Genomic DNA, 27,612 nt, shown 5'->3' with positions numbered 1-27,612 from the left:
TTTAGGTCGAATTTAGCAGCGTTAAATCGATTTAAACCTGCACCCGTCCACACAATGAAGCCCTTTATTTCGACTTAAAGGGCTCTTAAAATCGATTTCCTTACTCCACCCCTGACAAGTGGATTAGCGCTTAAATCGACGTTGCCGGCTCGAATTTGGGGTACTGTGGACACAATTCGATGGTATTGGCCTCCGGGAGCTATCCCAGAGTGCTCCATTCTGACCGCTCTGGACAGCGCTCTCAACTCAGATGCACTGGCCAGGTAGACAGGAAAAGAACCGCGAACTTTTGAATCTCATTTCCTGTTTGGCCAGCGTGGCAAGCTGCAGGTGACCATGCAGAGCTCATCAGCACAGGTGACCATGATGGAGTCCCAGAATCGCAAAAGAGCTCCAGCATGGACCGAACGGGAGGTACGGGATCTGATCGCTGTTTGGGGAGAGGAATCCGTGCTATCAGAACTCCGTTCCAGTTTTCGAAATGCCAAAACCTTTCTGAAAATCTCCCAGGGCATGAAGGACAGAGGCCATAACAGGGATCCAAAGCAGTGCCGCGTGAAACTGAAGGAGCTGAGGCAAGCCTACCAGAAAACCAGAGAGGCGAACAGCCGCTCTGGGTCAGAGCCCCAAACATGCCGCTTCTATGATGAGCTGCATGCCATTTTAGGGGGTTCAGCCACCACTACCCCAGCCGTGTTGTTTGACTCCTTCAATGGAGATGGAGGCAATACGGAAGTAGGTTTTGGGGACGAAGAAGATGATGATGAGGAGGAGGTTGTAGATAGCTCACAGCAAGCAAGTGGAGAAACCGGTTTTCCCGACAGCCAGGAACTGTTTCTCACCCTAGACCTGGAGCCAGTACCCCCCGAACCCACCCAAGGCTGCCTCCTGGACCCAGCAGGCGGAGAAGGGACCTCTGGTGAGTGTACCTTTTAAAATGCTATACATGGTTTAAAAGCAAGCATGTGAAAGGATTACTTTGCCCTGGCATTTGCGGTTCTCCTAGATGTAGTCCTAAAGCCTTTGCAAAAGGTTTCTGGGGAGGGCAGCCTTATTTCGTCCTTCATGGTAGGACACTTTACCACTCCAGGCCAGTAACACGTACTCGGGAATCACTGTAGAACAAAGCATTGCAGTGTATGTTTGCTGGCATTCAACCAAAATCCGTTCTTTATCTCTCTGTGTTATCCTCAGGAGAGTGAGATATAATTCATGGTCACCTGGTTGAAATAGAGTGCTTTTCTTCAGGGGACACTCAGAGGAGCCCATTCCTGCTGGGCTGTTTGCCTGTGGCTAAACAGATATGTTCCCCGCTGTTAGCCACAGGGAGGGGAGAAGGTTGAGGGGGTAGTCACGCGGTGGGAGGAGGCAAAATGCGACCTTGTAACGAAAGCACATGTGCTATGTATGTAATGTTAACAGCAAGGTTTACCCTGAAAGAGTGTAGCGACTGTTTTATAAAATGTGTCTTTTTAAATACCGCTGTCCCTTTTTTTTCCTCCACCAGCTGCATGTGTTTCAATGATCACAGGATCGTCTCCTTCCCAGAGGCTAGTGAAGCTTAGAAAGAAAAAAAAACGCACTCGCGATGAAATGTTCTCCGAGCTCATGCTGTCCTCCCACACTGACAGAGCACAGACGAATGCGTGGAGGCAAATAATGTCAGAGTGCAGGAAAGCACAAAATGACCGGGAGGAGAGGTGGAGGGCTGAAGAGAGTAAGTGGCGGGCTGAAGAGAGTAAGTGGCGGGCTGAAGACAGGGCTGAAGCTCAAATGTGGCGGCAGCGTGATGAGAGGAGGCAGGATTCAATGCTGAGGCTGCTGCAGGACCAAACCAGTATTCTCCTGTCAAGGTTCCTCCCCCACTCTGAACTCTAGGGTACAGATGTGGGGACCTGCATGAAAAAAAACCCCTAAGCTTATCTTTACCAGCTTAGGTCAAAACTTCCCCAAGGTACAAAATATTACACCCGTTATCCTTGGAATGGCCGCTACCACCACCAAACTAATACTGGTTACTGGGGAAGAGCTGTTTGGACGCGTCTTTCCCCCCAGAATACTTCCCCAAAACCTTGCACCCCACTTCCTGGACAAGGTTTGGTAAAAAGCCTCACCAATTTGCCTAGGTGACTACAGACCCAGACCCTTGGATCTTAAGAACAATGAACAATCCTCCCAACACTTGCACCCCACCTTTCCTGGGAAATGTTGGATAAAAAGCCTCACCAATTTGCATAGGTGACCACAGACCCAAACCCTTGGATCTGAGAACAATGAAAAAGCATTCAGTGTTTTACAAGAAGACTTTTAATAAAAATAGCAGTAAATAGAAATAAAGAAATCCCCCCTGTAAAATCAGGATGGTAGATATCTTACAGGGTAATTAGATTCAAAAACATAGAGAACCCCTCTAGGCAAAACCTTAAGTTACAAAAAAGATACACAGACAGAAATAGTTATTCTATTCAGCACAATTCTTTTCTCAGCCATTTAAAGAAATCATAATCTAACACATACCTAGCTAGATTACTTACTAAAAGTTCTAAGACTCCATTCCTGTTCTGTCTCTGGCAAGAGCAGCACACAGACAGACACAGACCCTTTGTTTGTCTCCCTCCTCCCAGCTTTTGAAAGTATCTTGTCTCCTCATTGGTCATTTTGGTCAGGTGCCAGCGAGGTTACCTTTAGCTTCTTAACCCTTTACAGGTGAGAGGAGCTTTCCCCTGGCCAGGAGGGATTTCAAAGGGGTTTACCCTTCCCTTTATATTTATGACAGCTCCAGTGTATGGTTGAGCTGCAGCAAAGGCAGCTGGAGCACAGACTGCCACTGCTGCCCCTCTGTAACCAACCGCCCTCCTCCCCAAGTTCCATAGTCTCCACACCCAGACGCCCAAGAACGCGGTGGGGGGGCCTCCGGCCAACCAGCCACTCCACCACAGAGGATTGCCCAAAAAAAAAGAAGGCTGTCATTCAATAAATTTTAAAGTTGTAAACTTTTAAAGTGCTGTGCTTAAAGTGCTGTGTGGCATTTTCCTTCCCTCCTCCACCACCCCTCCTGGGATACCTTGGTAGTCATCCCCCTATTTGTGTGATGAATGAATAAAGAATGCATGAATGTGAAGCAGCAATGACTTTATTGCCTCTGCAAGCAATGATTAAAGGGAGGAGGGGAGGGTGGTTAGCTTACAGGGAAGTAGAGTGAACCAAGGGGCGGGGGGGTTCATCAAGGAGAAACAAACAGAACTTTCACACCGTAGCCTGGCCAGTCATGAAACTGGTTTTCAAAGCTTCTCTGATGCGTACCGCGCCCTCCTGTGCTCTTCTAACCGCCCTGGTGTCTGGCTGCGCGTAACCAGCAGCTAGGCGATTTGCCTCAACCTCCCACCCCGCCATAAACGTCTCCCCCTTACTCTCACAGATATTGTGGAGCACACAGCAAGCAGTAATAACAGTGGGAATATTGGTTTCGCTGAGGTCTAAGCGAGTCAGTATACTGCGCCAGCGTGCCTTTAAACGTCCAAATGCACATTCTACCACCAATCTGCACTTGCTCAGCCTGTAGTTGAACAGCTCCTGACTACTGTCCAGGCTGCCTGTGTACGGCTTCATGAGCCATGGCATTAAGGGGTAGGCTGGGTCCCCAGGGATACATATAGGCATTTCAACATCCCCAACAGTTATTTTCTGGTCTGGGAATAAAGTCCCTTCCTGCAGCTTTTGAAACAGACCAGAGTTCCTGAAGACGCGAGCATCATGCACCTTTCCCGGGCATCCCACGTTGATGTTGGTGAAACGTCCCTTGTGATCCACCAGAGCTTGCAGCACTATCGAAAAGTACCCCTTGCGGTTTATGTACTCGGCGGCTTGGTGCTCCGGTGCCAAGATAGGGATATGGGTTCCGTCTATAGCCCCACCACAGTTAGGGAATCCCATTGCAGCAAAGCCATCCACTATGACCTGCACATTTCCCAGGGTCACTACCCTTGATATCAGCAGATCTTTGATTGCGTGGGCTACTTGCATCACAGCAGCCCCCACAGTAGATTTGCCCACTCCAAATTGATTCCCAAGTGACCGGTAGCTGTCTGGCGTTGCAAGCTTCCACAGGGCTATCACCACTCGCTTCTCAACTGTGAGGGCTGCTCTCATCTTGGTATTCATGCGCTTCAGGGCAGGGGAAAGCAAGTCACAAAGTTCCATGAAAGTGCCCCTACGCATGCGAAAGTTTCGCAGCCACTGGGAATCGTCCCAGACCTGCAACACTATGCGGTCCCACCAGTCTGTGCTTGTTTCCCGAGCCCAGAATCGGCGTTCCACAGCATGAACCTGCCCCATTAGCACCATGATGCATGCATTGTCAGGGCCCATGCTTTCAGAGAAATCTGTGTCCATGTCCTGATCACTCACGGGACCGCGCTGACGTCGCCTCCTCGCCCGGTATCGCGTTGCCATGTTCTGGTGCTGCATATACTGCTGGATAATGCGTGTGGTGGTTAATGTGCTCCTAATTGCCAAAGTGAGCTGAGTGGCCTCCATGCTTGCCTTGGTATGGCGTCCGCACAGAAAAAAGGCGCGGAACGATTGTCTGCCGTTGCTCTGACGGAGGGAGGGGCGACTGACGACACGGCTTACAGGGTTGGCTTCAGGGAGCTAAGATCAACAAAGGGTGTGCCTGTACATCAAGGAGTATTTCAGGCAGGACTGCACGGAGGGTTCCAATAAGAAATGGTGCACCTAAGTTATCGTTGTTATTGGAACAAGGAGGTTAGCCTGGCCTCTGATTGATACATGGCTAGATTTACCTCGCTGCACCTTCTCTGTGAGTGACTGCAGTGTGATCTAGACAGGGGAGGAGGCAAATGAGTACAAAACAAATCTGGTCTATTTCTTGTTCTGACCCACTCCATCTATCTTTTACATCTTTGGCTGGCAGCAGACGGTGCAGAAGGACTGCATGCCATCCACATCTCATGGCTGCTCGGCAGAAGATGGTACAGTACGACTGCTAGCCATCTTCATCTCTTGCCTGCCTGGCATAAGATGGTACAGTACGACTGCTAGCAGTCCGTATCGCCTGCCCGCTCACCATAAGACGGTTCAATAGGACTGACTGCAGGACTAAAGAGAATGACCTGCTCAAGTCACTCCAAATTTAGTCCCTGCGCCCATGTCTGCCCAGGCGCTCCTGATCGACCTCACAGAGGCGACCAGGAGCACCTCAGACATGACGATGACGGCTACCAGTCGTACTGTACCGTCTGCTGCCACAAGGCAAGGGGTTGCTGCTACTGTGTAGCAATGCCGTACCGCGTCTGCCAGCACCCAGGAGACATAGGGTGACGGTTACCTGCGCGGGCTCCATGCTTGCCGTGGTATGGCGTCTGCACAGGTAACTCAGGAAAAAAGGCGCGAAATGATTGTCTGCCCTTGCTTTCACGGGGGGAGGGAGGGAACGGGGGGCTGACGATATGTACCCAGAACCACCTGCGACAATGTTTTAGCCCCATCAGGCATTGGGATCTCAACCCAGAATTCCAATGGGCAGCGGAGACTGCGGGAACTGTGGGATAGCTACCCACAGTGCAACGCTCCGGAAGTCGACGCTTGCCTCGGTACTGTGGAAGAGCTCCGCCGAGTTAATGCACTTAATGCACTTAGAGCATTTTCTGTGGGGACACACACACTCGAATATATAAAACCGATTTCTAAAAAACCGACTTCTATAAATTCGACCTAATTTCGTAGTGTAGACATACCCTAGAGCAGAGAGAAAAGGAACTCGGGTATGCCTCTTGCTTGCTCCCATTGGCCAGCAATCCACTGTAGATCCTGTACATTATCAGCCACAAGCTCATGGTATTTATACTGTAGGACAGTGCAAAAAATGTAACCTGGGTTTCCTCTGTCACCGCACCTCAGTCTGTATGTGCCAAGGCCTGGAGACTCTTTTTCTTGTGTGATCTACTTCTTTCCTAGTGGGTCTCCAAAAGAGAAGGATAGAGTCAAAAAATGTGAAGATTCAATTCCCTTTCTATCTGAGTGGGTGAGGTTTTAAGACTGGGAAACGGAGACCCAAAGGGAAACAGGAAAGAGAAGCCACCCTGTACCAGCACAACTGGACCTTGTTCCACCTAGAGCAATTGCTCTTGTCCAAACACAGCATCGAAGGAATCCTGTCCAGCTGCAGAAACCCCACTTGCAAACAGAAGGCAAATCCAGAAGAGGGCAAGTCATGCTGCTGCTCGGCATGCACAGTGGGCATGCTGCAAACTCTGACTACATCAGTGTTGCTGTAGTTTACATTTTTTTTTAAATGTGTTTAGCTCATTTGCCTTATTTATTCCTTACCCTCAAAATCCAAGTCTCTCCTTCCCACACTTCCAAATAAGTGTGTCACCTTGTGGGAAGTCACTCCATGGTTTGAGAAACCCAATTACCTACAGAGTTTCTGGTTGAGTAACTATCTTTATATTGACAGGTTTCAGAGTGGTAGCCATGTTAGTCTGTATCAGCAGAAAGAACGAGTACTTGTGGCACCTTAGACCTAGTCTACACTACGAGTTTAGGTCGAATTTAGCAGTGTTACCTCGATTTAACCCTTTTGAATCTCATTTCCTGCTTGGCCAGCATGGCGAGCTCACCTGCACAGGTCACCATGCACAGCCCATCAGCACAGGAAGCCATGCAGTCCCAGAATCACCGAAGAGCTCCAGCATGGACCGAATGGGAGGTATGGGATCTGATCGCTGTGTGGGGAGACGAATCCGAACTGGCAGAACTCCGTTTGAAAAGACGAAATGACAAAATATTTGAAAAAAATCTCCAGTGCCATGAAGGACAGAGGCTATAACAGGGACCCGCAGCAGTGCCACGTGAAAATTAAGGAGCTCAGGCAAGCCTACCAGAAAACCAGAGAGGCAAACGGCAGCTCCGATTCAGAGCCCCAGACATACCGCTTCTATGATGAGCTGCATGCCAATCTAGGGGGGGCAGCCACCACTACCCCAACCCTGTGCTTTGACTCCATCCAAGGAGTGGGAGGCAACATGGAAGCGGGTTTTGGGGGTGATGAAAATGATGAGGAGGAGGTAGAAGATAGCTCACAGCAAGGAAGTGGAGAAACCAGTTTCCCCAACAGCCAGGATCTGTTTCTCACCCTGGACCTGGAGTACCCCCCAAACCCACCCAGAGCTACCTCCTGGACCCTGAAGGCAGAGAAGGGACCTCTGGTGAGTGTACCTTTGTAAATATTATACATGGTTTAAAAGCAAGCGTGTTTAATGGTTAATTTGCCCTGGCATTCGCAGCCAGTACAGCTACTGGAAAAGTCTGTTAACATGTCTGGGGATGGAGCAGAAATCCTCCAGGGACATCTCCATAAAGCTCTCCTGGATATACTCCCAAAACCTTTGCAGAAGGTTTCTGGGGAGGGCAGCCTTATTCTGTCCTCCATGGTAGGACACTTTACCACGCCAGACCAGTAGCACGTAGTCGGGAATCATTGTGGAACAAAGCATTGCAGCGTGTGGTCCCGGTGTTTGCTGGCATTCAAACAACATCCATTCTTTATCTCTCTCTGTGTTACCCTCAGGAGAGTGATATCATTCACGGTCACCTGGTTGAAACAGGGTGGTTTTAGTAAGCGGACATTCAGAGGTGCCCGTTGCTGCTGGGGAGTTTACCTGTGGCTGCACAGAAATCTTCCCCGCTGTTAGCCATGTGGTGGGGGGAGGGGTGAAGCCATCATCCCAGAGAATTGTATGTGTGTGGGGGGAGGGGGGGGTTAGTTGGGTTTTTGCTGCACGTGAACCCGGAAACCGCAGCCCCTCCTTTTAAATTGCCAACCCATTTTAAATGACCAACCCAACGGCTACTTCATATGGGAAATGAGGGCGCTGCTGTTTGAAGTCATTCCCACATGTTATGAAGGTTAAAGAAGCCAAAAGACTGTGGCTTACCATGGCTTCCTGCAAGCCAAATTCTGCTGCCCGGCCCTGTGTGAGTGATCTCTCACACCAAACCAGCATACCCTCAATAAGAGGCACAATGCGACCTTGTAATGAAAGCAGATTTGCTGTGTAATGTTAACAGCAAGGTTTACCGTGAAAGAGTATACCCATTGTTCTATAAAATGTGTCTTTTTAACTACCACTCTCCTTTTTTTTCCCTGCACCAGCTGCATATGTTTCTCCTTCTCAGAGGCTAGCGAAGATTAGAAGGCGAAAAAAACACACTCGTGATGAAATGTTCTCTGACCTCATTCTGTCCTCCCAGACTGACAGAGCAAGGCAAAATACATGGAGGCAGACCATGTCCGAGTGCAGGAAAACACAATATGACCACGAGGAGAGGTGGCGGGTTGAAGATGGTAGGTGGCGTCAGCTTGCTGAAAGAAGGCAGGAGTCAATGCTCAGGCTGCTGGAGGATCAAACTCATATGCTCCAGCATATGGTTGAGCTGCAGGAAAACAGACCGCCGCTACAGCCCCTATGTAACCAACCACCCTCCTCCCCAAGTTCCATAGCCTCCTCACCCAGACGCCCAAGAACGTGGCCGGGGGGGCCTCTGGCCACCCAGCCACTCCACCCTAGAGGATTGCCCAAGCAACAGAAGGCTGGCATTCAATAAGTTTTAAAGTTTTAAACTTTTAAAGTGCTGTGTGGTCTTGTCCTTCCCTCCTCCACCACCACTCCTGGGCTACCTTGGCAGTTATCCCCCTATTTGTGCAATGAATGAATAAATAAAGAATGCATGAATGTGAAGCAACAATGACTTTATTGCCTCTGCAAGCGGTGATCAAAGGGGGCCGCAGAGGGTGCTTAGCTTACAGGAAAGTAGAGTGAAACCTGGGGGTGGGGGGGTTTCCAACAAGGAGAAACAAACAGAAGTTTCACACCGTAGCCTGGCCAGGCATGAAACTGGTTTTCAAAGCTTCTCTGATGTGCACCGCGCTCTCCCATGCTCTTCTAACTGCTCTGGTGTCTGGCTGCGCGTAATCAGCAGCCAGGCGATTTGCTTCAACCTCCCACCCCACCATAAACGTCTCCCCCTTACTCTCACAGATATTGTGGAGCACACAGCAAGCAGTAATAACAATGGAAATATTGGTTTCGCTGAGGTCTAAACGACTCAGTAAACTTCGCCAGCGCACTTTTAAATGCCCAAATGCACATTCTACCACCATTCTGCATTGCTCAGCCTATGGTTGAACAGCTCCTGACTACTGTTCAGGCTGCCTGTGAATGGATTCATGAGCCATGGCATTAAGGGGTAGGCTGGGTCCCCAAGGATAACTATAGACATTTCAACATTCCCAACAGTAATTTTCTGGTCTGGAAAATAAGTCCAGCAATAACTTGCTGCAGCTGTTGAAACAGACTAGAGTTCCTGAAGATGCGAGTGTCATGTACCTTTCCCGGCCATCCCACACTGATGTTGGTGAAACGTCCCTTGTGAGCTACCAGTGCTTGCAGCACCATTGAAAAGTACCCTTTGCGGTTTATGTACTCGCTGCCTTGGTGCTTCGGTGCCAAGATAGGGATATGGGTTCCATCTATCACCCCACCACAGTTAGGGAATCCCATTGCAGCAAAGCCATCCACTATGACTTGCACATTTCCCAGAGTCACTATCCTTGATATCAGCAGCTCAGTGATTGTGTTGGCTACTTGTGTCACAGCAGCCCCCCAGTAGATTTGCCCACTCCAAATTGATTCCCAAGTGACCGGTAGCTGTCTGGTGTTGCAAGCTTCCACAGGACTATCACCACTCACTTCTCAACTGTGAGGGCTGCTCTCATCTTGGTATTCTTGCACCTCAGGGCAGGGGAAAGCAAGTCACAAAGTTCCATGAAAGTGCCCTTATGCATGCAAAAGTTTCGCAGCCCCTGGGAATCGTCCCAGACCTGCAACACTTTGTGGTCCCACCACTCTGTGCTTGTTTCCCAGGCCCAGAATTGGTGTTCCACGCCATGAACCTGCCCAATTGACACTGTGATGTGCACATTGCAGGGGCCCGTACTTTGTGAGAAGTCTATATCCATGTCCTCATCACTCTCGTCACCACTCTGCAGTCACCTCCTCCTCACCTGGTTTTGCTTTTCTTGCAGGTTATGGTTCTGCATATTCTGCTGGATAATGCGCGCGGTGTTTATCGTGCTCATAATTGCTGTGGTGATCTGAGCAGGCTCCATGTTCCCAGTGCTATGACATCTGCACTGAAAAAAGGCACAAAACAATTGTCTGCCGTTGCTCTGACAGAGGGAGTGGCGACTGACAACATGGCTTACAGGTTTGGCTTACAGGGACTGAAGATCAACAAAGGGGGTTGCTTTGCATCAAGGAGAAACAGAATGGCACCCTCAAGAATAGAACTCAAAACCCTGGGTTTTACAGATGGTTGATTTCACAGAGGGAGGGAGGAGAAAATGAATACAAAAAAAATCTGGTCTATTTTTTGTTTTGATCCACTTCATCTATCTTTGTACATCTTAGGCTGGCAGCAGACGGTGCAGTATGACTGCTGGCCATCATCGTCTCCTAGCTGCTCACCAGAAGATGGTGCAGTATGACTGCCGGCAGGACTGAATCTCCAGGAGACGAAACTTAAGAAGGGAAATGACCTGGCTGAGTCACTCCCATGTCTGCCCAGGCACCCCTGACCGACCTCACTGAGGTCGGTTAAAAGAGCACCCAGGAGTACAACGATGATGGCTACCAGTCATACTGCACCATTTGCTGCCAAAAGGCAATGAGCTGCTGCTGGGTAGCAATGGAGTACTGCGTCTGCCAACACCAGGGAGATATACGTGACGGTGACGGTGAGCTGAGCAGGCTCCATGCTTGCCATGGTATGGCGTCTGCAAGGGTAACCCAGGAAAAAAGGCGCGAAATTATTGTCTGCCGTTGCTTTCACGGAGGGGGGGGTCTGACGATATGTACCCAGAAGCACCCACAACAATGTTTTTGCCTCATCAGGCATTGGGATTTCAATCCAGAATTCAAATGGGCAGCGGAGACTGCAGGATAGCTACCCACAGTGCAACGCTCCGGAAGTCGACGGTTGCCTCGGTTCTGTGGACGCACTCCGCCGACTAAATGCACTAAGACCATTTGTGTGGGGACACACAATTGACTGTATAAAAACGCTTTCTAAAAAACTGACTTCTATAAATTTGACCTAATTTCGTAGTGTATACATACCTTTACAGACTAACAAATTTATTTGAGCATAAGCTTTCATGGTCTAAAGCCCACTTCATCAGATGCATGCAGTGGAAAATACAGTAGAAATATATATATATACAGAGAACATGAAAAAATGGGGGTTGCCATACCAACTCTTAATGAGGCCAATCAATTAAGGTGGGCTATTAGCAGCAGGAGAAAAAAAAACTTTTGTAGTGATAATCAGGATGACCCATTTCAAACAGTTGGACAGCATTAAATTAGGGTTGAATAAAGACTGGGAGTGGATGAGTCATTACACTAACTATTTCCCCATGCTAATTTTCCCCCTGTTACTCACACCTTCTTGTCAACTGTTTGAAATGGGCCATCCTGATCATCACTACAAATTTTGTTTTCTCCTGCTGATAATAGCCCACCTTAATCAATTGGTCTTGTTTGTAGTCAATCCCCATTTTTTCATATTCTCTGTGTGTGTGTGTGTGTATATAATCTTCCTACTGTATTTTCCACTGTGTGCATCTGATGAAGTGGGCTTTAGCCCACAAAAACTTATGCTCAAATAAATTTGTTAGTCTCTGAGGTGCCACAAGTACTCCTTGTTCTTATCTTTATATTGGTTATTCACTTTCCCGCTTATTTCCCAGGGGAGGCAGGCACCAGGTGCTTATACCAAACACCAAATTCAGGAATCATTTGGGTATAACACAGTACTTTGAGGGGTACATAGCTACATAGCTAAGGTATTTCTACAAAATAAACCTGGCGTTCACAATATAGCCATGACTGAGCACTGATGGGACTTTGCAAAGTTCTTCTGTCTCAAAATCACCTCAGAGAGGTGGTCAGCAGCTGAAATCTGTTTTGTTTTTTCTCTGCATGAGAGGCTATCCTAAACTGTAAGTGATGCAAAATCTAAATGAGCTGGGAGTGGGTTTGCCAACCCCTCCTCTGTAGAATCTGTATTAGCTTGCACACAAAATAACATTTCAGACCATCATGTACTAAAGTTCTGACCATCTGTGACAGTAAATGACAATGACAAATTCAATGGGAATTAATATTTCTCACTTGTTAACCCTCAGTATACTATCCCTGTAGCTAATACCACCATGTGCTTTGCTGTAATTCTAATAAATAGCAATTGGTAGCAGCCCACTTGGTAATAAGTGTTAAAAAAAATGGTGTAAGGTAGACATACTCTGCAGAAGAGAGTCCAAGATAATTTGCAGCAACCACTCAGGCATCAGTGCCAATCACAGTTGTCTGCCTGGTAGAAAAAACAGTCCCCACACAGCTGCTACCAATTGTAACAGGCCAAATTAGAAATAATGAGAGAGAGAGAGAGAGAGAGAGACACTACTAGGAATGGTTGCAAAGTCACATAGACCAGTTGTAGCTGCCTCCACAGCTCCCAGGGCGTCTTTCCCTCATATTATCCTCACAACAATATAATAGGTCATCATCTGTTGGTGGCCTCCAATTTTGCACTGCAGCAATTCAGTGAACCAATCTGCAGAACATTGTTCTTGTCTTTAAAGGAAGTGTGATATTAACAACCCAAACCCTTGTGAAATGGTGGCTTTAGGTGAGTGTGTGAAGCTCAGCCAGCATTCACAGCTTGACCAAAGAACCCAACACAGAGCTGAAGGACAGGAAAGAGGAGAGAGCCCCTGAAAGAAGCTCCACTCTTAGGAAGGGGGATTGAGCACAGCCCCTTGAGGAACATGATGGGGAACACTGATTGATTGGCACAGGGGAAAGAGAGAAAGGAAAAGCCAGAGAGAAGCGGTACACTCTAACTCACAAGACTGGGCCCCAATCTCTCAAGGTCCCCGATCAAACCCCTCCCTCCCTTGATCTCCCTCAGGTCTCCATCCACCCTAAACTTCTCCCAGTCATTAATCATGATGTCATTTTGGGGGTGCCTGGTCAGCACATTCCCGCATCGAGCATTCTTCAACAACATCTGCCTGCTCATCCAACCATCTACTTTTTTTGTGTGTGGTAATGCTACAAAGGTACAGGATGCTTCCCCATACTAGTGTCTGACTTCTCCATATACAATAGTTCTAGTAAAAAAAAAGAATCTATGCAATAACTTTGCTTTTCTGCACAGATCAATTTAATATCTTCATCCACCTTGGAGAGGACAAATTAACATCTCAACAGCACTTCGAAGGTGTAAAATGCTAAGTACACAGCACACGGTCTTATTGTTGCCACATTCATCTTCCCCCTTGATTGTTCCTCTCTCTTCTTTTCCCTAGATCGCAGGCAACATTTTTTCTAGGTTGTCATGCTGTCATAAATATAAAGGGAAGGGTAAACCCCTTTGAAATCCCTCCTGGCCAGGGGAAAGCTCCTCTCACCTGTAAAGGGTTAAGAAGCTAAAGGTAACCTCGCTGGCACCTGACCAAAATGACCAATGAGGAGACAAGATACTTTCAAAAGCTGGGAGGAGGGAGAGAAACAAAGGGTCTGTGTCTGTTGGTAGGCTGCTTTTGCTGGGGATAGACCAGAAATGGAGTCTTAGAACTTTTAGTAAGTAATCTAGCTAGGTATGTGTTACATTATGATTTCTTTAAATGGCTGAGAAAAGAATTGTGCTGAATAGAATAACTATTTCTGTCTGTGTATCTTTTTTGTAACTTAAGGTTTTGCCTAGAGGGGTTCTCTATGTTTTTGAATCTAATTACCCTGTAAGATATCTACCATCCTGATTTTACAGGGGGGATTTCTTTATTTCTATTTACTTCTATTTTTTATTAAAAGTCTTCTTGTAGAAACTGAATGCTTTTTCATTGTTCCCAGATCCAAGGGTTTGGGTCTGTGGTCACCTATGCAAATTGGTGAGGCTTTTTATCCAACATTTCCCAGGAAAGGGGGGGTGCAAGTGTTGGGAGGATTGTTCATTGTTCTTAAGATCCAAGGGTCTGGGTCTGTAGTCACCTAGGCAAATTGGTGAGGCTTTTTACCAAACCTTGTCCAGGAAGTGGGGTGCAAGGTTTTGGGAAGTATTTTGGGGGGAAAGACGTGTCCAAACAGCTCTTCCCCAGTAACCAGTATTAGTTTGGTGGTGGTAGCGGCCAGTCCAAGGACAACGGGTGGAATATTTTGTACCTTGGGGAAGTTTTGACCTAAGCTGGTAAAGATAAGCTTAGGAGGTTTTTCATGCAGGTCCCCACATCTGTACCCTGGAGTTCAGAGTGGGGGAGGAACCTTGACACGTGCCAATAAAGTATTATTGAATCAAAATGTCTGAAGAGCCATAAGCTCTATCTACATAATAAATAAGAACTATTAGTTGTACTGAATGATATGTCAGCAGGTTTCACAGACAATAAACATTTTGTGTGTTTCCCAGCCCTGATCAGTGCCTCTTTGCACTGCCACAGTACAAATAGGAATACCTCGGCTTTCAGGATAAATGGGGATGTTGGGGTACCTTGTAATGATAAATTCTCTCTTTACGGAGTTGGAAGAAACTTCCACCCTCCCACCCCGAACTTGAGGCCAACTGACAAAAGACACAAACCTTAATTATCCACTCCCAACGTCATTTGCTGAACGTTGGACTGTCTTTGTCCAGGGCACGTTTTGCACGTTGCTAATGACTTTGATGTAATTAGTGCTTCCAACATCGCCACAGCTATCCTTGCCATTACATATTCAGGGGACATGCTGCATGCTTGGGTAAGATTCAGGAGATAGAGTTAAATGCTACGTTTTATTCAGAGGAAGAAGGCATGTTTGATAAGCAGCTTTATCTGTATGCATCCGATGAAGTGAGCTGTAGCTCACGAAAGCTTATGCTCAAATAACTTGGTTAGTCTCTAAGGTGTCACAAGTCCTCCTTTTCTTTTTGCGAATACAGACTAACATGGCTGCTACTCTGAAATTTATCTTGAAAGTAATTCCAGGTTTTGTTGGTTTTTTTTAGCTTATCATGCTTCTCTTGTATTCAGTCTAAATGTCACACATCACCATCTATAGGTTGGCTGTTGTCAGTGACCTTTACATTACCTTGAAAAAGCACCGGCAGCTTCTTTTCTTCCAGCAGCTCAAAGAAAGAAGAGGCGGGAGACACTGAACTCTTTCATTCCCTGCTAACCTAATACCTCGTTTTTGAATAACACGCCTGGTCCCTAACAGGTTAGGGTTAGTCACTCAATACCACTAGGATGGCACAATCTACAGAATTGAAAGGAAGCAAGAAACTACATAGAATGTGCTACTAAAATGGGTCACATAGTAACCAGTGTATTCATTTTACCTCCAGGGACTGTGGATCCCCCAGAGTGAGCCAAAAACAGGAGAGCTAAAGTGTTGAAAAAAACAATTAAAAAAACCAGTTTCCATTGGATTGTAGATTAAACAAGAGAAAATGTTAGAGAATTAAATGATAATGATTCAAGCTGGGTGCTTATGTTTTGGCTTACTTGCCTAATGGTGTTAGCATTTAAATGGTCAGCTTTGAAGTTAACAAACAGCCTATTAAAATGCATGGGGGGAATTCTCTGCTCTTTGGGTGCTATTGTGTCAGGCTGTCTGGTTGCAGACTCAGCAAAACAGCAGTGATGGGATTTACATAGTGGTTTTGCAACTGGAAAGGTTAGAAACTCTTTTTTTTTTTTTTTTTTTTTAATGAAAGCTTATATTATTGAGAACACAGCATGTGGGAAAGGCCTAAATCTGCTAGTTTTGTCCAAACCCTGGGATTTCTATTGTCCCAGCTGACTGCTTAAATGGAAGTTGCTTGGTTCCCAGCCAATTGCCATATATAGTGACCATCCTATTGCAGCCAACCAAAAGCTCCACCGGCTTGTTAACTCACTTTTATGTGCACTGTGAAGGGTTAATAGCAAATCCACCCCTGTCCTCCAACGATAAAGAGGGTACAGAGGCGAAAATTACATCTCATAATGAAAATTCCTCAAGGTGCTGCCACTATTGAAAGGACAGAAATAATTAAGAGATAATTGTCAACGGAATAGCACATTCTCAGGGGATAATGGTCTCCTGCTGCTACAAGAATGCCAAGGCAAAGCCAAGGCATTTAGGGAAAATAAATGTCATGGTGAGGGCAAGCCTCCCCCCCCCACCTCCCCGCCCCAAAGCACTGAATGTTGATCCTGTGACAATGTTTTATTATTCCGGATCATCGATGTAGAGTTAATAATTGTATCTGAGGGATGCTGATGCAGCACCTGTTCACTATACCATTACAGGCCTATTGCAATTTGACTGCCTCAGAGAAAGGCCGTGTGCTTCATCTGATGGGATTTATATAATACTTACTGACCATGCTTGCCATTCCCAACATTCAACATACAGTGATGCTAGAAGAAAAGGAGTACTTGTGGCACCTTAGAGACTAACCAATTTATTTGAGCATGAGCTTTCGTGAGCTACAGCTCACTTCATCAGATGTTCATCAGATGTAGCTCACGAAAGCTCATGCTCAAATAAATTGGTTAGTCTCTAAGGTGCTACAAGTACTCCTTTTCTTTTTGCGAATACAGACTAACACGGCTGTTCCTCTGAAACCAGTGATGCTAGAGATATCTGCTTATTACCTATCCTAATAGGAAGTACTGTGATACCTTGGGTACTGCTGGGTGTTAAGGTGGTAAATATTTATATTGTAGTGGCCACCAGTAGGGGCTTGATGCATCTCTCTTTAAAGTTTTCAGGCCTACAGTGGTTTAGATGGAGACTTATAAATAATTGGTTTTAAATTAGCTCATATCCTATTTTGCTTCTTTATGATGTACAAAGAAGGTCAGAAAGGTTTTGGTATTTTCATCTTATATCTATTAGCTATTAGAAAGACAAGGTGTGCGAAGTTACATTTTTATTGGTCCATTAAAAGATACTACCTGTCCTCACCCACTTTGTCTAATACCCTGGGATGAACATGGCTACAACAACACTGCATACATCTATTAGGTATGTCCGCTTTAATTATTCTTGGGTTTGTTAAAGGAATTAGTGGAAGTGTCACAAGGTGACACAGTTCTCAGACCTTAACTAAAGGGCTGGAGGCTCTGACTCTTCAACAAAGACTTCCTTTTCCCAAGCAAACAAAAAGCAAAGACTAATAATAAGCTGAATAAAAAACCCTTGTATGCAGTGTTGTTGTAGCCATGTCAGTCACAGGATATTATAGAGACAAGGAGGTGAGGTGAGGTAATAATCTATCTTTTAAAAGATATCACCTCCCCTACTTTGTCTCTCTAAAAATCCCTTCTCCTCCACTGCTCATCTTTCCTTTTTGGTTCTTATAATGTCATTCTACTAGTTAAAGGTAGTGCCTTCTATCATAAAGAAGAGACTGAACCTATCTATTTGTTTCAGTCACCTGTCACATCTTGCCATTAATTCAGATTGTTAACTCTTTAGGGAAGGGACTCTCTTTACCACCACTCATTGCCTCTTCAACAAAACTGTGGCCTTCCTGCTTCAGTTTGGGTGTTCTGTGACTATGCATCGGGGCATCATACCTGGCTCTCAGTCTTTCATGCAAAATTTGAATGTGATCACTTAAAAGGGTAAATTAAAATATCAGTTCTTTTAAAAAAATTAATCCAAGATATAGTGATGACCCAGGCAAAGGGAGATGCAGAATATGATAATTGTATCACGATTACATTGACAATACAACACTGGCAACTGCTTTTCGAATGATTGGCTGATGATTTTTAATATTGTATTTTGAATCAACTACATTATCAAGAAAGTAAAGAACCTGTCTTTCACTGTGGTTTTCTGTCTGTTAAAGTGACATGAGAAGCACTGTTATCAGGTTTATGATCTGATGGCCACCTTTCATATTTTAAATTATGTATCAAAAGTGATGGCTCTCAAATGAATTCTCCCTATGGTCAAAACCTTTTCAGCTGTCCATTTCAAACAAATTCTTTTTTTCTCCTTCATATCCATTCCCATTTTGATTGTCAGCACATAGGAAAGAGACCGTTACAAATCATAAATGCTTTTCATGCTAAAACATACGGTTATGTTACTTGGGCAAAAATCTTTATTTTTTTTGTTTTTTACTAGGCTAAAAAGAAGTTTAGAAAGTTATTTCATAGCTACGCACAGCACAACTTGCTGTATGCAGCTCTCTTGGTATTGACACATCTTTGTGCATCTGACTATGGCCCATATACATGATTATTGCAAATGTAGTTGATACACACCCTGTCTATATGGTCTTCATGTAGTTTTTTTTTTGTCTGTGTTTTATTCTATCTTGCTAGGCTAGGCTTTCTGACCATAGTATACACCAGCTGTAAACAACTTGGCCACCATGTCATATGTATCACTAATTCTCAGGTCCTACTTATGACTGCTGCAATCACACGTGACACATTTCTCCACCAGTACTACACTACAGAATTTACCAATGGACGATAGAGAATTTTGGAGGTAGGGTCACAACATACTGTATCAAAAAGGCATGTTACAGCCAACTGTATCTGTTTCTATCCTAAGATCATGGGACCAGACACAGCATCGAGCCTCGTGGCAATTGTCTCTCATGTTATCATTTATTTGTATAACTGTAGGACCTAGGAGCCCGAGTCATCGACCAGGACCCTATTGTGCTCGGCGCTGTACAAACACAGAACCAAAAGACAGGTCCATCCCCTTACCCTTTGAGTTACCCCAGAGCAGCAGCTCCTTGTTTAGCTACTCATTCCTGAGGAACTCCAAGCTCACTACTGTAGTTGGTATGCTTGGGACACTTTCCAACAGATCGACAGCCTCATTACCATCTGCATATTCCATTACTCACAGCATTCATCCAGTGGGTGACTAGTAAGTGGTTAAACACTGCTTAGTATGGTTTGGCTCTTCTGTATTGGAAGAGGAAGAATAGGAAAGGTTATCGGTAATACAACGTCACTCATAGACAGTGCTTGTCTTCCGAGGATCAAAATGTGCTTTATACCGGAGGGAAGTAGTAGCATCCTTTTGTACAGAGAGGGAAATCGAGGCACTGAATGGATGTCTGAAAGCCCAAGGTCATTCACAGGTGTTGTCTGCATTGCCAGTATAACTCATCAATCCTGTGTTCCTCACTCAGGCAATACTCACTGAAGTCTGCCCCAGTAAGGTGAATAGGATTGGGCTCTGCATTGTTAGGTAAGCTGTCCTCTGCAGCGTTCCTACTGTAGCTGTTTGCACCTGTGCAAACTACAAACAAAAGGGGTATATAATTCTGATAGGGTGGCATTTTACATTCACTTTGCACAGGTGCGCATGCCTACACAAAGGGCACAGCAGTGGGCAGTTAGGTATACACTATATCTGTATAGCCCAAATGTCAGTATAGACATACCACAAACAGACCTAACCCAAATCCTAACCCAGATAGTCATGCAGTGCTCTAGGAAGCATCTCACAAGGAAAAAAAATCCTTTCCCAGGACCATGACAGCAGAGCTGGTGCCACCCAGGAAGTTAATCAGGTCTATATCTTTTGAGTACTTATAAGTCTGATTTTTAGGACAGCTGACAAGTATTTGTATATGCTTTTTAAAAGCTGGATTAGTCAAAGAAAAACCCCACATATCATGGGTTAGTTACAAAAGCCGCAGAGAGAACAAACCAAGAGAACACTGATCACAAAAAGAGAAAAGTGCAGTAGATTTTGATAAATTAAAGAAGTTAAATAGAGAAATATATCATGAAAGGCAGGCAAAGATAAAGAGAACTGAATCTAGGTTGGAGCTGAGTCACACAGGTGACCAACCACAATCAGTTGCTTCATTGGTGGTCTTTAAATAAAGGTCAAACAAAATTGTACTGAAAGCCACATGGGGATAATTTAAAGTGGTTATTTAAGGCAATGGGTTGCCTGTTGGAGACAGTGTTCAGGGCTGAATTCACTGTATTTTTAATAGCATTTAATTTGTTCATCAGTTGTTTGGAGTGATCCTTCCTTGAAGTATTATATGAAAAGCTTTTTGTTACTATTCATACTTTCTTTCATCTTACAAGCACTGCTTACTCCCACAGTGTTTCATGGAACAGAAATCGTACGGGTCTGGATTGTTTGCTTCCTTGCCACTGTACCATGTGATTTCTGAGGTGGGCAGCCCAAGTCTTTGGGGGCCGGATGCAGGGGGAGTCTATTGGGGCAAGGACATAGAGCACAGCCAAAGCATTTAGACTCCACACCCTTAGCCCCAATTCTTGTGGGACAGCACGAGCAGAGGATCCATGCACCCTGTGACGTTATTGACTTGAACTGGGACCATATAGATCATTGTTGCAACCAAGGTCCTGTAGTGGCACCAAATCTTATATAAAGGGGGGTCAAATGAGGTGTCTAAGACAAGGTTATGATTCGCTGGTTATGATTATGCTATGTGTATCATTTTTATGAATATTAGCTCTATGCTGTATTTCAAACTTATGCTATGCTTCTGGGTGACACCCCAGACACCCCTGCTCTGCCTGGCCTGCTTGATGGCCCATTAAGGACCATCAGCCATACAACTGACCCACTGAGAGAAGGCAGACATACCTTGTGACTCAGCAAGGTATGCAGGAACATGCCTATGGACAGAACTCTGAGGTTTTTTTCATGCCATATGATGGACAGCTTGTCTTTGGAACAAAGAAAGACAGACCACATGGCAAGAGAATATAACAAGCTGCTGCAGCTCCTCCATCTGGTCTTCAATCCTGCTTCATACCTCTGGAGGAACTTGGCTACACTGAAGCGTTGAACCAAGGACTGAAAGACCCATCCCAGCTGTGGATGTTCTCCAGAGACTTGATTTGAACCTGCAGTTTATTCTATCACTGCTGCAAGCCTGAACCAAGAACTTTGCCATTACTGTATGTAATTGATTCCAGTTAACCAATTCTAACTCATCTATATTTCTTTCCTTTTATGAATAAACCTTTAGATTTTAGATCAACAGCGTGATTTGTGGGTAAGATCTGATTTGTATATTGACCTGGGTCTGGGGCTTGGTCCTTTGGGATCAAGAGAACCTTTTATTTTCTTTTACTGGGGTATTGGTTTTCCTAACCATTTGTCCCCATAATGAGTGGCACTGGTGGTGATACTAGGAAACTGGAGTATCTAAGGGATTTGCTTGTGTGACTTGTGGTTAGCCAGTGGAGTAAAACCAAAGTCTTCTCTGTTTGGGCTGGTTTGGTTTGCCTTGGTGTGCAGAGAAACCCCAGCCTTGGGCTGTAACTGCCCTGCTTTAAGCAATTTGTCCTGAATTGGCACTCTCAGTTGGGTCCCTCCAGAACCAGCCTCACTACATACCCACCATGGCAATTTAACTTATGTAATTATCAAACAATTGATGACAAAAATATTTAAGGGCCTCTGATTCTGATATGGTGCTGATTGTGTTGTTCCTGTGTAGATTTGGTTATGGCAAATGATTCTTAGATGTCCAGTTATATAGTTTTCACATGTAGTTGCCAATTTGGATATGAAAATGCAGGTTTTGCATGTTATGGTGGGCATGCAATGCAGGTCATGTACACAGATGGTAAATAGGCTTGGAAGGATTAGATTTTTACTGGTAAATGTTGATAAATGTCAATTTCACTGCACACACACACAAACCAACAAAATTTCCATCAATAATTTACAGATAGACAAAGTTAGAAAAATGCTGCTTGAGAACTTAGTTTGATTTTAGGATATTTACTTTGTATATTTTGACACATGGTGTTGACCAGTGGTGGGCAACCCACATGGGGCCCCATCAGGGTAACCTGATTGCAGGCCACAAGACATTTTGCTGATGTTGACCGTCCCAGGCACAGCCCCCGCAGCTCCCAGTAGAGGTTTGCCATTCCCGGCAGATGGGAGCTTTCAGAACGTACTTAAAAATAAAGGCCATTTAAACACTACACCGACCCTGTGCTGGGAGATGTTGGCCTCCATTGTGGTATGTACAGTGGACTGCCTTTTCATATGAACCTTTTAGAGAATGGTGCAGAAGGATGCTGTACATCCTAAGAGCTAATATATTTTAGGGGATCAACTTCTCTTGGTGAAAGAGATAAGCTTTTGAACTTATACAGAGTTCTTCAGGTCTGGGAAAGGTAATCAGTATCACAACTAAATACAAGGTGGAACAGATTGTTAAGTGGTATCAGGTAACATATATTGCAAGAAACCATTCAAAGTTAAGTGAGCAATTAACACCTCTGTAGTCATACCACAAAGGAGAGTTAGTGGGTTGCAGATTTCAGAGGGGTAGCTGTGTTATTCTGTATCAGCAAAAACAAGGAGGAGGCCTTGTGGCACCTTAGAGACTAACCAATTTATTTGGGCATAATTTTTCGTGGGCTAAAACCCACTTCATCAGATGCAAAATACAGTAGGCAGGTATATATATTACAGCACATGAAAAGATAGGAGTTTTCTTACCAAGTGGGGCGTCAGTGCTAATGAGGCCAATTCAATCAAGGTGGAAGTGTTCTATTCCCAACAGGTTTCAGAGTAGCAGTCTGTATCCCCAAAAAGAACAGGACTACTTGTGGCATCTTAGAGACTAACAAATTTATTTGAGCATAAGCTTTCATGGTCTACAGCCCACTTCATCAGATGCATAGAATGGAACATACAGTAAGAAGATATATATATATATATATATATATATATATATATATATATATATATATATACACAAAGAACATGAAAAGGTGGAAGTTGCCATACCAACTCTAAGGCGAGAACTCAGCAGGAGAAAAAAAAAGTTTTGTAGTGATAATCAAGATGGCCCATTTCAGACAGTTGACAAGAAGATGTGAGGACACTTAACATGGGGAAATAGATTCAATTTGTGTAATGACCCAGCCACTCCCAGTCGCTATTCAAGCCCAAGTTAATGGTATCTAGTTTGCAAATTAATTCCAGTTCAGCAGTTTCTCATTTGAGTCTGTTTTTGAAGCTTTTCTGTTGCAAAAGGTAACAATTTTGCAACAGAAAAGCTTCAAAAACAGACTCCAACAAGAAACTGTTATAATGAGACATAAAACCTGTGTCTCTATGGAAGCCATGATTTTTGGTGTCTAGCAGAGTTATGCATTTAAGCGCCCAGGCTCATCTTTTAAAGGTGTTCTGCAAATTTCCCTTGAGGATGAGGAGTGAGAAATCAGATGTGGAGTGATTGCTTTATGAAAAGTGTTCACCCACAGGTGGCTGGGTGTTTTTATCTTATTTTTCTGTGTGAGTTCATTCAAGAGCATCATGATTGTCTAAATTCACCTGCAGTTGTTTTTGGGGCATAGATGCACTGGATGAGGTACACCACTATTGTAACAGGCACCTGCAGGTGTGTTGTGGGGGGTTATGGATCATCATAGCAGTAGAGATATGGCTGCAGGGTTTGCATCTGTTATTATGGCAGGGTTTGGTGCCACTTTGAGTTGATGTATCCTGGTCTGTGAGGAGCTTGCTTCTGATGATGAGCTTAGCAAGATTGAGGGATGTGCAAAAGCCAAAAGAGGGGATTCTGGAAATATTTCTTTCAGGATGGGGTCCCCATCAACTATGGGTCATACTTGTTTGATGCATGGGTTCCAGTGTGGGGCCATAGGTGACAAGCAGGTGTGTGCAGTCAGTGAGGGTTTTTTTCCCCTGTAGTGAAGCAGATTCTCCTGGGGAATTAAGGGGTGTATTCCAGATTTTCTCCTCAGAATGTATTCTGTGGTATCTGAATGTTTAGATGTAGAGAACAGATTTCTTGGTGGGTCTAGGGTGCCTGCTGGATCTGTGGAGTTAAGTGTGGTGTTCCGTGGGTTTCTTTTATTCAGTTTTCTGTTGGGCTCTATTGCTGAAGCTCATTGTGCTGCCCAGAACATTGATGCTAGTGTGGGAGTGTTCTATAGAGAGCTTGAGGGCTGGGTAGTGGTTCTTGAATTTGTGATAGAAATCTACAAGGGAGTTTAGGACATCTATTCAGAGGATGAACATGTCATCATGTATCTAAGGTAGATCATTGGTTCCATGGTGTGTTTATCCAGAAATTTTTCCTTGAGGTGGCTTATGAAGAGGTTGGCATATTGGGAAGCCATCGTGGTATCCTTGGCTGTTCCCCTGCTTTGGACAAAGTGATGGCTGTTGAATGTAATTTTGTGAAGAGTGCGGATGAAATGGATGAGTTTGGCTATGTGTTTGGGGGTAGATATCTGAGTGTTGTCCCTTGTCTTGTAGACATTTGAGGCAAGCAGCAATGTACTCATGGATAGGGATTTTGGTGTACAGGGAGGTGATAACCGTGGTGGCAAGTATGGTGTTCTGAGGGAGGTTGTTGATGTTCCAGACTTTCTGGAGGAAGTCAGTTGTATCCTAGAGGAAACTTGCCCTTTTGTGTGGTGAGTGGTTTGAGGATGGTTTCTATGAGTCCTGGTATTCCTTCAGTAAGAGTGCAATGGCCAGATATGATGGATCTACCTGGGTTCCCTTATTTGTGTAGCCTGGGAAGCAGATAGAAGGTCCCTGGGGTGGGTTCGTGGAGGAATAGGAGTTCCATGGGACTTGAATGCTTGTCTCTTTCACCAACAGCAGCTGGTCCAGGAAAAGATACCCACCTTGTCTCTCTCATATCCTGGGATCAGCATGGCTACAGCAACACTGCTATACCACTGAAGACTTACTGGGTTTCAAGAACACAGTACTACCAGTATCTATACCTTTGCAGGAAAGAATATAATATAGCACAACTCTGGAAAAATCTCTTTCCTCCCTTGACTCAATACTATTATTTAAAACCAGCAAACAAGCCCGGAGGTCGTTGTCTGTTGTGATCTGGAGACTACCCAGCTAAAACTGACCACAAAATGCTTGTACTAAACCCTGTGTTAGGACCCCAAAATACATGGATAATTACCAGTCCATTATCACTCATGGCCCACAATGAGCATGTGCTCTCATAAATATTACTTTGTGTTTAGTGGAAACCACCAATTCTCATTTTAAGAAAGGTGTGATGAGAAATTCCCCTGCTGAATACACAGTCGGTGGTTCCTACATGCTACTCTTGATGACACAGAACCCTGAGTAACTCCCAACTCTGCCAAACCCCTCGGTTCCCCTGGACAAGCAAAAATATCCAAGAAACACAGCCCATTTGTTTAACAATTGCACTATACAGGCATTAAAAGGGAATGGTAGAAATTAATTGAGGCCAGTAGTCTGTCTGTTGGATTACCTACCTCGTGTGGTGTCATCGTATCCAAGGACAGGTTGTGCACTAATTTTTGTTCACCCATACAACAGGGTAAAATGTTTTGAGATGGCTTAGAAACCCACCAGTGTCTTGTTAGTGGTCATCTAATATCCAAAGGAATATCTGTTCTGCGGCTAAGAATATTGGCTGTCCCTGAAGGTCCTAGCAGGGGCTGGCTGGTCACCCACTGAAGATGTCAGAGGTGGGCATTCCCAAGACCAGACCGGCCCAAGAAAATGCACCATGTTAAAGGCAAAGAGCCCTAGCCAGTTGTGTGCCTATGTGGTGGGGGTGGTGATGGTGTTATGGGGAAACAGGACCATGGCCTATTGAAAGGAAAGATGGGTTGTTTGTGTGTGTATTTGGCAAGGGGGGTAGAATGAGGAGCTGTGACTAAAGAATACCTTAACCTGTTGAGGGGAGAAAAGGATGCTTGACTTGGGACTGCATTGGTATTACAGGATCTAAATATTTCCTGTAGGACCCTGCAATGCAAAAATCATCCAAATGTGGACAATGAACTATCCACCCTCCATTACTAGTATTTAGATTCAGAAGGCCTTGAACCCATCCTTACGCAATGCCTGAATTAGGACTGTTGGTGTGCCTTGCTGCTAGGACTACTCAGTGCTGGATAGTACTAGCACAGGAATGTACAGCTCCAGTTTAGGATCAAAACTACTTTCTTAAGAACTGTTCCTTTAAGGCAAAAAGGATTTAGTATTACATAAGCCCTGCAGGGAACATTCTGCTCTTTGCTTCCACAGAGAGAGTGCAAGTTGTTCCCTACCTTTCACAAAGTGATATTTGATAAGTACTCGTATTAGCTGGAAAACGTACTTTGCTCAGCGAAACCAGTTCATTTTTTGCTTCTGAATTGTTGCTGTTCCCTAAGGAAAAGTACCAGTCCCCTGCAATTCAGTATCAGACAATGATTTTGTTACACCAGGCACACACTTATCAGACCAACAATTATTTTTAAAATAGGGGTGGGAAATGGCAAAGTCTGAAGAGGCGTCTTGATCAAATGGGAGAAGTGTTTTCCCTTGTATTTGACACTCTTTATGTCTGCCAGCAGGGTGCTTTACAGGCACATACAGGGATAAAAAGCAGTCACGCAAGATATTTTATTCAGCGCAGATTATTCACTTCTCTTTCACTAAGCTTCATTATCCATATGCCATTTCTGGTGTAGTTTGGTTTTGGTCACTGACTTTTAAAATAAGCAATCGTTGTTTTTAATATTTGCTCCAAAAATGTATTAACATGAGACGTTGATTAGCCTCTAAATGGGCCATAGACAGTGGCAAGAAAAGTTTGCTTTTAAACGGACACCTTTTTTGCTGGTTAATGCTTTGAAGTGCTCACTCTTTATTAAAGCTATTTGATCCTTTGATTCCATTTCATCATTTTTACTATGTTTCCTCTTACACTCTTGTCTTCCAGGTTTTTGGTTTCCATAATCACTGGTATCCTATTATACCTGCCTCACTGGCCCGAAACTTATAACTACATAAAAAAGAAAACTAAGGGATATATGTGCTATTAGGACTGGGCAGACAGACAAATATTGAGATTCAGATGATATTTGTATTCAGAAGTCATCTTATTTGGATGATATACAGATTGCAAAAAATGTGCTATGAATTTCAGATGCCACGAATTTAGAGGAGCATGAAGCACACCTTTAGAAACCCAATTTAGAGCAGCCCATATTGCTGGCATCAAGCCAGAGCATAGAATCATAGAATATAAGGGTTGGAAGGGACCCCAGAAGGTCATCTAGTCCAACCCCCTGCTCGAAGCAGGACCAATTCCCAGTTAAATCATCCCAGCCAGGGCTTTGTCAAGCCTGACCTTAAAAACCTCTAAGGAAGGAGATTCTACCACCTCCCTAGGTAACGCATTCCAGTGTTTCACAACCCTCTTAGTGAAAAAGTTTTTCCTAATATCCAATCCAAACCTCCCCCACTGCAACTTGAGACCATTACTCCTCGTTCTGTCATCTGCTACCATTGAGAACAGTCTAGAGCCATCCTCTTTGCAACCCCCTTTCAGGTAGTTGAAAGCAGCTATCAAATCCCCCCTCATTCTTCTCTTCTGCAGGCTAAACAATCCCAGCTCCCTCAGCCTCTCCTCATAACTCATGTGTTCCAGACCCCTAATCATTTTTGTTGCCCTTCGCTGGACTCTCTCCAATTT

General features: G+C 44.7%; 1 protein-coding gene across 1 annotated transcript; it reads left to right on the top strand.

Moving 5' to 3' along the window:
- On the top strand, positions 1 to 26,919 carry LOC125632394 (uncharacterized). Its single transcript, XM_048840519.2, has 5 exons — positions 1 to 919; positions 1,508 to 1,837; positions 14,779 to 14,882; positions 24,396 to 24,518; positions 26,857 to 26,919. The coding sequence occupies exons 1-5, from the start codon at positions 337 to 339 to the stop codon at positions 26,917 to 26,919; spliced, it is 1,203 nt and encodes a 400-aa protein (XP_048696476.2). The 5' UTR covers positions 1 to 336.
- Positions 26,920 to 27,612: the final 693 nt, after the last annotated feature.

Source organism: Caretta caretta, chromosome 2 (genome assembly GCF_965140235.1).
Source record: "Caretta caretta isolate rCarCar2 chromosome 2, rCarCar1.hap1, whole genome shotgun sequence".
Lineage (NCBI taxonomy): Eukaryota > Metazoa > Chordata > Testudines > Cheloniidae > Caretta > Caretta caretta.
This window is presented reverse-complemented; position numbering and strand designations above follow the sequence as displayed.

What these genes read in the sequence shown, in the direction of transcription:
- LOC125632394 (XM_048840519.2), top strand. Translation starts at nt 337, where the DNA reads ATGCAGAGCTCATCAGCACAGGTGACCATGATGGAGTCCCAGAATCGC. An exon ending in GCTGCTGCAGGACCAAACCA is followed by an intron (nt 1,838 to 14,778) that starts GTATTCTCCTGT and finishes GTCTTTGTCCAG; the next exon opens with GGCACGTTTTGCACGTTGCT. An exon ending in TTCCAGACTTTCTGGAGGAA is followed by an intron (nt 24,519 to 26,856) that starts GTCAGTTGTATC and finishes CTTGTCTTCCAG; the next exon opens with GTTTTTGGTTTCCATAATCA.